Source organism: Cebus imitator, unplaced genomic scaffold (assembly GCF_001604975.1).
Source record: "Cebus imitator isolate Cc_AM_T3 unplaced genomic scaffold, Cebus_imitator-1.0 Scaffold343, whole genome shotgun sequence".
Classification (NCBI taxonomy): Eukaryota; Metazoa; Chordata; class Mammalia; order Primates; family Cebidae; genus Cebus; species Cebus imitator.
Genome location: NW_016107658.1, coordinates 1,107,139 through 1,117,811, shown reverse-complemented (window position 1 = coordinate 1,117,811; position 10,673 = coordinate 1,107,139). Strand labels below are relative to the sequence as shown.

At 41.3% G+C, this 10,673-nt stretch overlaps 1 protein-coding gene across 2 annotated transcripts in view; it reads right to left on the bottom strand.

Annotated features, from left to right (window-relative positions):
• Positions 1-586: 586 nt before the first annotated feature.
• The window catches only part of SYTL4 (synaptotagmin like 4), a 58,034-nt gene continuing 47,947 nt past the window's right edge, over positions 587-10,673 (bottom strand). For both annotated transcript variants that reach the window (XM_017505869.2, XM_017505868.2), the window contains 4 exons: positions 7,270-7,378; positions 5,383-5,482; positions 4,446-4,654; positions 587-2,221 (listed from right to left, as the gene is read on the bottom strand). In XM_017505869.2, coding sequence (XP_017361358.1) covers positions 2,073-2,221; positions 4,446-4,654; positions 5,383-5,482; positions 7,270-7,378 — 567 coding nt within the window. In that variant the 3' untranslated portion in view covers positions 587-2,072. The remainder of the gene's footprint in view (positions 2,222-4,445; positions 4,655-5,382; positions 5,483-7,269; positions 7,379-10,673) is intronic.

The window sequence follows — 10,673 nt, the reverse complement described above, 5'->3', positions numbered from 1 at the left end:
CTGTAAAAAGGGAAGATTTTCCACTTCATAAGGTTGTTGGAGAAATTAAAGAGATAGTATATGAAGCCTTGTGCATAAAAAGCATTTGGTATATATTAATGCCCTTTTGCATAAGAGGTCAAGACTTGCTTGGGTTCTACCTAGAAATCAAAAGCCTTATTTCTGAGCTGGGTTACTTGGCACCTGTGTTATTTCTCTCTCAAAACTACATAATGGTAGAAGTGAAAGAAAAAGTCCTCACCTCCCAGAAAAACTGAAGGATCCAAAAAGAAGTGCTTATAGCAGGGAATGTCCTCCCTCACCTCCTGTATGAACATCTCTCTCCTTTCTCCAGCGTAGGAGAGTCTACAAAGCTAAAAAAGGTAGATACCAAACACAAAGGACGAGGGATGAGAGCTCAGCAAAGGTATCAGGCATTTAAGGTATCAGAGAGCAATATGGGCAAAAGCGAATTTTCTTAATCAGCACAGGATGGTTAGGGAAGAGCATTTATCACTTTGGTTCTTATCCTTCAAGCCATGGGAAAAGCAACAGTGAGTTAGGACATCAGAGACAAAAGCATTTATAGAACTAACACATGCAAACATTTGACAAGTGAGAAAGCTTTATTAAAGCACACATACATGTCAGCGGGGCGGGAAACAAAAGAGCAAGTTACAGCGCAGGATCCCAAGTTATGCCTTCCATTACAATAGCAATCCACACCAAATCAATCTTTGAAAACATTCCTCCATTCAGTTCATAAATACAATAGAATCCATTGTAGCTGCCCTTAATCCAGTGTCTTTATAGGAAATCAGCTAGCAGCTGACTCTGTTGAAAGTGATTTCCACATGTAACTTTGGGTAGAAATGCTTATCGGAATAAAAAGGTCAGTTTGGATCAATGAGTACCAGAAGATGAAACTTAGCTCACCAGACCCTTCTTTGAAAAGCCTCTCAACACACTACGCCCATATAATATGTAGATCAAATTTCGGAAACAATAGGAACTGAAAGCTCACCAGGCAGGAAGTCAGAATAACAGGAAGACTCTGCCTACATTCTCTTAGAGCCCTAAGAGTCCCCAGTCTGGAGAAACACTGGGCCAGTTTAGATAACGCTTGGTTCTTCTGGCTGATACAGTGGGATGTAGACAATGTTCTGTGTGACACAAACACTAAGACACAAACACTGAGGTGTGGTACATGAGGGTGAATATATCTCATCTTTCATTAGCGAAATGAGGAGCTCTCTCTCCAATGACTGCAATGTCGGTTTAAAATGCAGAAAATTCAGCGTAGGCTGTGAGACACTTTTCCCTCAGTCACTGAGGTCCTCTGAGGTCAACTAGAAGCTCTCACTGGGCATGGCCATGACTCAGTCAAAATCCATTATCTAACTAAAGTGCTTTTCTAAAGCAGCCCCATTATAAGGGTCCCCCAAAGGTTTAGTTAAGATGTCTAGAACTGGAAAAAGCTTGGGAATTCTGTTGGCATTTCAAAGAACATCATTAGGCCAAAGCAAGGTGGAAACAGCTTAAAAACTAGAAAAAATAAATTTAAAAGCCAAGTTCCAGAAGTTTATCAAGGTAGAACATAAGTTAAAAGCATAAATCGGAGGAGAAAGAGGGAGGAACTACTCTCCTCTCCCCTACATTCCTCTGTCTTAAGTAACTCAACCCTGTTTCCCAGAGCCTTAAAACCCAGACTGGTCCTAATGCCAAAGGAAGCCAGGGCTTCCTAGGGAAGTAGGAACAATGATAGCAAGACAGAAGATAAAAAGTTGTTTTAAAATATGTTTTTAAGTAAACCTTATAAAGACATAAGAAACAATGGACTCCGAAAATATATGAGATTACACACAGAAACATTTTGAAGAGATGCTTATTTTTGAGACTGTTTTAAAAAGGAGAACAAGTCTGCAACACTCTAGCCAGCATAATGAGATTTGCAGAAAATACATGTTTGTACACACACACAAACACACACACACACACACACACACAATTAAATTATAAATCTTTGCTCTTGGTTTCTTCACTTCCTCTGACTTGCCCTTCCCAGGGCTGGACCTGCAGAAGAGGACAGGGACTCATAAACCCAGCTTCTGCTTGGCCATCGAGGAACGGAGCTGCAGAGTCCCTTCTGCCCAAGACCCTGGGTACTGTCGCATCTTCTGCCACAGGCTCACTTCTTCCCCAGTCGAGTCCATCCAGTCCACCACTTCCCCATTACTGATCCCTGAGGAAAAACACCAGAGGACGCTAAAGAGGGGTCCCACTCAGCCCACCAGGGAAGATGGGTTGTACAGCAAGAGTAGCCACCCCGTAACAGGCAGTTTCCTACGAAGATGGGCTGATGGGCACAGCAGTCTGGGAAATGCTTCCTGTTGACTCTGTACATGTATTTCTATACTCCTGGGACTCTGTCAAGAGACTCTAGTTTGATGAAATCAGATTCCAAATGGCACGCAGTCACTAGAGACTTGCTGTTCTGAGGCTGTTACAGAGTTCTAGTGCCTGACACCTCATGCCAGAGTTACTGCCAACTGTATTTAAACTTTTTTCTTTTTATTTATTTTTTTGAGACGGAGTCTCGCTCTGTCACCAGGCTGGAGTGCAGTGGTGCAATCTCGGCTCGCTGCAACCTCCGCCTCCCAGGTCCAAGCGATTCTCCTGCCTCAGCCTCCCACGTAGCTGGGACTACAGGCACGCGCCACCATGCTCAGCTAACTTTTTTGTATTTTTAGTAGAGACAGGGTTTCACCATGATGGCCACGATGGGCTCGATCTCTTGACCTCGTGATCTCCCTGCCTCAGCCTCTGAAAGTGCTAGGATTACAGGCATGAGCCACCACACCTGGCCAACTTTTTTCTTTTAAAGGTAAACACCTTTCCTCTAGCTGCAGACTCCAGGCCAGAATCGAGGATCATATGTGGCCCCATTCCTATTCTCTTTTATATCACTCATTAATTCAGCAAACATGTATTGAGTGCCTACTGTATGCCAGGTACTCTTTTAGGCTCTGGAGACACTAGTAAACAAAGCAGAAAAAGTTCCTGTCCTCAGACAACTTTCATTTGAATAGAGAAGACAGAAAATATACAAGTAAACCACTAAGACTATTTCAGGTAGTGAGACTAACATTATGAAGTAAATAAATAGGGTGATGTGTAGTGCCTAGATCAGAACCTACTGTGCAGATGGAGCGGTCTAAGGGACTCTCTGAGAAGGTGACATTTGAGCCAAGACCTGAAGGATAAGAAGGAACCAGAATTTCCATTCAGAGAAAACAATAATTGCAAAGGTTCTGAAGTAGGAATGAGCTTGGTATATTTGGAGAGCAGAAAGTCATTGTGATTGAAGCATGGTGAACAAGGGGAAGAGCGATACCAGATGAATCAGAAAGGAATAGAGGGCCCAGGTTACACAGGGGCCCATAAGCATGGTAAGAACTTTGGATCATTTTCTAAGCACAATAGAAAGCCACTGAGGGATTTTAACAGGGAACTGACATGAATTGGCTTACATGTGTGAAAACATCAGTCTAAATGCTTCATGTTAAATGCTCTGTGTGATTATTTATATATAAGTATATTAATATACAAGTGCAGAGACTGGTGGAGAGGGCAAAGAAGAGGATCCGAGGCTAAGCTCTGCAAAGCACCAACATTTAGAGTTTGGGTATAGAATGATGCACCTACGAAGAAAACTGAGAAGGGGTGAGCAGTGACTTAAAAGGGAATCACAGTACAGTGTCAATAGAAGCTCAGTGTTTCAAGCAAAGAGGAGTGATCCACTATGTTAAATAGTGCTGAAAATTCTAGTGAGATGAGAACAACATTTTGGCAAGAGCAACTGCTGAGCAGAATGGTGGGACAAAAGCCAGATACAATGAAGGAGAGCTGAAGGAGAGGTGAGAAGTGGAGACAATTCTTTTTAAGAAACTAGAGTGTGGTGAAGGGAAGGTTTATTTTTGTTTCATAAGATTGGAAATACCAGAGCATATCTGTATTCACCCCTGGTAGGTAGGGAGGATAAAATTGAGACATAAAGATTATAGAAGTGAGGTCACTGAGAAGGGGGAGGGAGGTGGTCCAGAGGACTTGCAGAGAGCTTAGCTTTTGCTAGCAAGGACCGTTCTTTCATTATTAACAGGATGCAGGATGGCATGCATAGGTATATACATATAGGTAGGTTTGTAGATTTTTTTTGGTGGGAAGATGATGGAGTTCCTGGCAATCAGGGTCACATTTATCTGTACACATATCAGTGCATGAGCTCAGCCTTCCCCTAGGTCTGGCACATAGTAGGTACTCAATAAGTATTGGTTGAATGTTAACTGAAAGGAAAGAAGACAACTGTCATTACAGAGGAGCTTTGTATGTTGGGGGGAGGGGTGGTATTAGGAGTAAAATAGACAAGAAGCCTTTCAAACAAGTAAAAATAGGGTAGGGGATCTCACCAGTGCCAACACCCAGCCTGACCCCTCCCAGGAAGTCATTGCTGGCCAGGGGCTCCCGGTCCCACACAGTCAGTTCCAGGCACATGTGTTGTAGATCTTCCAGCCTCACACCATTGTAGACAAATGTATGGTTGTAGTGAGGATTCAGGGTCTTCTTCATCACAGGAGTTTTACGTTTACTGGCCTTGTTCCTCATGGGAAGGAGGTATCTGGCAGAGGGTGGGGAGTAATCAACAGCCTACCCAAAGCTGGCAGTATCTCTCTAAATTCCCCTTTCCCCTACCACAGGCCTAGCCCAGGAAGATGAACCCACACCCAGATCCTAGTACACATGCCCCTCATTGAATCTGCTGAAGCAGAGTTCCCAATCCCTCTACTAGATCATTCACCTGATTCAATTCCTTTAACCTAGAGAGAAAATGAATATGAGTATTAGTGAGGCTATTCTGTGCTCCACTGAAAACAGGTTTTAAATATTTGGCTCTGTTTCTACTAGACAATTTATCTCTTTAAATAAAAAGAACAGTAATATCTATAAGCTCAGGCAAACATGATTTCTAGATAAATTAAGTCAGTGGGTGATCTGTAATTTGGGGAAAGGTTAAAAATTGTGGGGGGAAAAAGCCCTGAGTTCCCAAATCTAGACAGTCAGAACACACAGATTTTTACCCAGAATTAAGAGCATGAGTCAGACAAAAGTCAGAACCTGTCTACAACCCTCCTCTGTGGGTTATCAACACTACAGCCCAGTCAAAACTGGGCTCAGACCAGTGCAAAGGTGGTGGAGGTTTCGCCATTACCTAATTTCAGTAACAAATTTGGTTGCTGGGAGTGGTAGGACACACTGGATAATATCCACAGAGAAAGTTACATTGGGTTCTTCCCTTAGCTCTCTTGTTCTGAAACTGGTTAGGTTGATGCTGGTCTAGGGACTCACCCCTTGACAAAGCTGTCTGAAGTCCCTCCTGCTTTGGCAGCCGTCAAGTTCTTGGCTTCTTTGATCCACACCTGGAGCTCTCCCCCTTCCCCACCTTTACCTGTAAGGGATGTCAGCCATAGCAAGTGAGCCCCTTACACCTCTAGATTTGAGCCTTCTTTATGCAACACTTTCTTTCCTTGCTTCTAAAGACAGCAAGCTCCATAACAGAGCCATGCCTGTCCTGTCTCTTCAGTGCCTAGTACAGTGCCCACCAGTAAGCAATGGGCGCTCTATTAACAGCAACCACAATATCAATAAATGCCTATTGAAAACTGGCGGTGTGCCAGATACTATGTTAAGCATTTAATTCTCAAAACAACTCTATGAGAATCACACTATTTTTTTCCTCATTTTATGGATGAGGAAATTGAGGCTTAGAGACATAAAGTTGCCTGATACTGGTTTAATAATTTAAAAAAGAGGGAACTCCTCCATTTGAGTTCTTGATTCCATCCTCACTTCACAGGACTCATCAGACATCAATTTCAATCCCTACCTCCCAATTTAAATATCTCTTTCTCCACTAGTCCCTTCCCCTCAGTCTAAATATATACTAATCTCATCTCTTTATAAAAAAAAAAAAAAACCTCTAAAAGAAAATCTCCCTTTAACCTTATCTATTCTTCAAGCTATTCTCCATGTCTCTACTTTCTTTCACCATCAATTACTCTGAGGAAAAACAAAGTCTACACTTAACACTTCTACTTCTTTGTCCATTCACTTAGCCTAGTTTATAGTGAAATCTGGTTTCTGCTTTCACTGATCCACTGAAAATGCAATCTAATGCCAATTAGCCATGTCTTCTCAGACCTATCTGGTCTGACCTCCCTGTAGTATTTCAATACTGTTGATAACCCCCGCCCCTTCTTCTTGAAGCTCTCTCCTGATAACCTTTTACGTCACTGATGTTTCTTTCTCTCTTCATTTTTTAACATGTTCCCGATCTGTCTGGTTCTATACTTGCCTCTCTTCTCTAGTCATCCTTCATACCCTCATTGGGGGATTTCATTGATTCCCCCAAACCTTCTAGATGTGACTCTGCTGAAGGTATATTTTTTCAAAGAACTTGGGCTACACATTGCCAATGGATCAAGTGAAACTCTTTAAGTTCAAGGCCCTCTTCAGTCAGGCTCCCACCTCATGTCACACTCCAGGCCCACACCCACATCTAGCATACCAAAAAACTCCAATCCCACTAAAATAAGAGACATACATACAACCCCACATTTATCATGACTTTTTAAAGCTTGTGCTCATGTTAACCTCTCTGAAAATGCTCTTCTCTCCTCATCCTCCTTTTGTGTCTGGTAAAGTTTTAAGGTCCAGTTTTAATGTGATTTCTTCTTCAAAGCTCTCCCAAATGTAACCGGACATAATTCACCACTCCTATATCTGTGTCCTTTTAGCACCTGACTGTCTTTCTTGCAAAACTTAAGCTCCTCAAGGGAAAGCAAATATGGTTTACTGATCTACACAACTGTAGTCACTAACACAGTGCCTGGCATGTTGAATTACACTTCCTCAGCTTGTAACTTCCTGTCCTTTATACTTTACCACCTCTCCCAGCCACACTTCTCAGCCCCAAAGTTTCTGTAGCTTGCCACAGCAGGACCAAGACCAAGTCCATTTAATAGCCTAAAAAAGAAACGAATGCCAACCCTAAGGCATTCCCTTCTGGTTGAAAAAACACCAAGAGGCCTCCCTAGTAAAGGAATCTCCCTAGCAGATCCAGGGAACATCCCAATCTGATCTCTCCAATAGTGCTGGCCAGTAGCCAGCACCAGCGTTGCACAAATCCTGTGCAGAAGACTAAGAGTTAAATCCAGGGCCCCAAAGAAAACTCACTCTTTTTCCGGTCACCTCCAACAGGGGGTTTGGAGGCTGGGATGTATTTCAGTGAAACCACCAACTCGCCTTTGTGTGATGGCAAGCCAGTCTGGGACTCAGCACTGATCTGAAACATAGGGAAACCCAACAGGTCAAGCTGGGCTTCTCAGGAATTGTTGGGACCTCTCCCTGAGAAAATTCTAAAATTATCCCCCAAGAACAGCATCAGGACAAAAGAGGATACTTCTTCGTATGAATATAATCCAGGGTCCCTAGGCCATGGCAGCCACAGGTTTCTAAGGCAGTTTCGTTAGAAGGAGAACCAACAAAGAGTCTTCCGCAATACCCACTATTATGCCACTTTGGGGGTACAGTTACTAAATTCCAAATACTCTCAAAGATCTTCAAGCAAGGCTGCCATACAAACTCACAAAGGACTGACACCATGATGGAGAATCTTGCTACCAGCATTGTTAGTAATAGCCAAAAAGTGAAAATAACCTAAATGGCAATCAATATAGAAAGAGTTAAATGAATAATTGTAGTGTCCTTGTATGGCATATGGCTTACAGTCATCAAAAAGAATGCAGTGAATCAGTACATGCTGACATGGAAAGATATCCAAGATGTAGGGTTAAGTCAACCAAGCAAGATGCAGAAAAATATCCCACTTATATTAAAATATATTCATATTTGTACATGTAAATATATATGTATATAAATAACGATTCTCATTATCACTTATATTAGCCCTTACTCTGTGGTAGGCACTGTTATAAGCACATTAAATGTATCATTTTGTCTGATGACTGTCTCTATGAGATAGGTACTATTATCCCCATTTTACAAGTGATGGAAGAGAGGAACAGAGAAGTTAAGTAACTTGCTCAAGGTCACACAGTAATTGACAGGGCCAAGATTCAAATTCAGACAGACTGGTTCCAGAGTCCATGCTTTTGAAGACTATACTACACTGCATAGAAAAACCCAAGATTTGGAAAAATTTATCCTCACTTCCTCTAGGGAAGGGAACAGAATAGGGAAAGGAAAGAAGGCTTTTACTTTTTTACTCTATATTCACATTTAGTGTTTTTTTAATAAGAATAGTTTATATCATTTGTATGATTTTTAAAAACACAAACTATTTTTAAAAAGAGGGCTTGAAAAAAAAAAAAAAAAAAAGGAGGGCGTTCAGCCAGGTGCAGTAGCTCACATTTGTAATTCTAGCAGTTTGGGAGGCTGAGGTGGGCAAATGCTTAAGTCCAGGAGTTCAAGACCAGCCCGGGCAACATGGCAAAACCCCGTCTCCACAAAAAATACAAAAATTAGCTGACGTGGTGGTGTGGGCCTGTAATCCCAGCTACTTGGGAGGCTGAGTCATGAGAATCACTTGAACACAGGAGACGGAGGTTGCAGTGAGCCAAGATCACACCACTGCACTCCAGCGCAAGCAACAGAGCCAGAACCTGTCCCTCCCCCTCAAAAAGAAAAAAAGAAGGCTTGCAAAGATTTGAAGGCCAGGTGAAACTCTGTTACATGAATTTGAATATGCGAAAATTATAAATTTTACATTTATTTATCTTTGACCAATGTCTGTCTCTACCATTAGAGTCGAAGTGCCAGGAGACAGGAATGAAGCCTATTTTTGCTCATCTGAGTATGCCCAACACTTAGCAAAGTACCTGGCACAGGTGCTCCACAAATATTTACTGAATGAATGTAAGAGTGAATGAACGAATGTCTGGGATGAGTAGCAGGTGGCCTATTGTCTTTGGCTTTGGTTGGCAGAACTGCTTCACTCTATTGGCTCTCTCTGCATGACTTTGTTCCTTATGCTTTAGTATCCAGAGCATGAGCTGGTGCAGACTAGAGATGCCCTTTTACCTGCTTGTATTTTTTTTTTTTTTTTTTTTTGAGACAATGTTTTACTCCTACAGCCCAGGCAGGCTGGAATGCAATGGCACTATCTCGGCTCACTGCAACCTGAGTCCAAACTCAAGTGATTCTCCAGTGTCAGCCTCCCGAGCAGCTGGGACTACAGGCGCACACCACCACACCCAGCTAATTTTTGTAGAGATGGGGTTTCACCACGTTGCCCAGGCTGATCCTGAACTCCTGAGCTCAAGCGATCCGCCCACCTCAGCCTCCCAAAGTGCTGGGATTACAGGCATGAGCCACCACGCCCGGCCTTGCCTGTGTTAATTGGGGCTCCTCTAACCTAGGTCCTGACCAATGCTAGGAAGCCAATAATCCCATAGGTCTGGATCAATGTACCATACTCAGAAGATATAGTTTAATATATGTGAGAGACACAAAAGAATCAGGAGGTGGATCCAGGCAAGGGAAAACTGCATGGGAGCAAATGGATTGCTAGGGAAAAAACAAAAAGAAAACCAGAAACAACAAATGTAGAAATTAAAATCGATACATGATATGGGGATGGCTTTTTTGCTTGTTTATAAAATGTCTACACAATTTATTCATTTCTAGAAAATGTTTTAGAAAATTTCTCTGAGTTTCAGTGGACTCTCATTGGAGTTTAGCATTAGCTAGAAACTGGTATATTTGTTTCAGTAGCACATTTTTATTCTGGCTCCAAATATTTGCAAAGAGCAAATAGCTCCATGTTAATGTGGTTTCTTCTCTTTATATAAAGCAGTTTTATTCGCAGTAGTTCATGATGGTTTACAGCGACATTTCCAATATAATTATATTGACTGTAGAGAATGACTTGAGTGCCAAATGTTTAAGAAATTTTGTAATAATATGTTATAGTTTGGTAATAATTTCTTTCTTGTCTTTTTATTGATATATAATACTAGTATGTATTTATGGGGTACATGTGATATTTTGTTACATCAATCATTTTGAACATTTATCATTTCTTTGCATTGGAAACATTTCAAATCTTCTAGCTATTCTGAAAGTCACATATTTTTGTTGACTATCGTCATCCTACTGTGCTATTGAACACATTCCTGTTTTTATTAGTATTTAAAGGGAAAATTTAATGTTGTCACTATTTTTTTTGCAAGGGCAACAGGTATCAAAATATTAGATGTATATTTCCTTTCACTCAGCAATTCCACCAACAGGAATTTCTCTGACAGTTACATTCACAAAAGAAGACCAAAATATATTATACTATAGTTTTAAGAGCAAAAAAGAATTCACACAATTTAAATGTCTATTAGTGGGGGAATGGTAAATAAATTGTAATACAGGCACATGAAAAAATACCATGCAGCGGCAATTAAAATGAGATAGATCTGTAAGTGATGGCACAAAAGGATGTCCATGATATACTGTTAAATGAAAAAAAAGAGATGTGTACAATGAGGTTCATGTGAGACCATTTGTGTAAAAAAAACATATATATACACGGATGCATATCTGGGCTGCTTAATACAAAATTTCTTTTT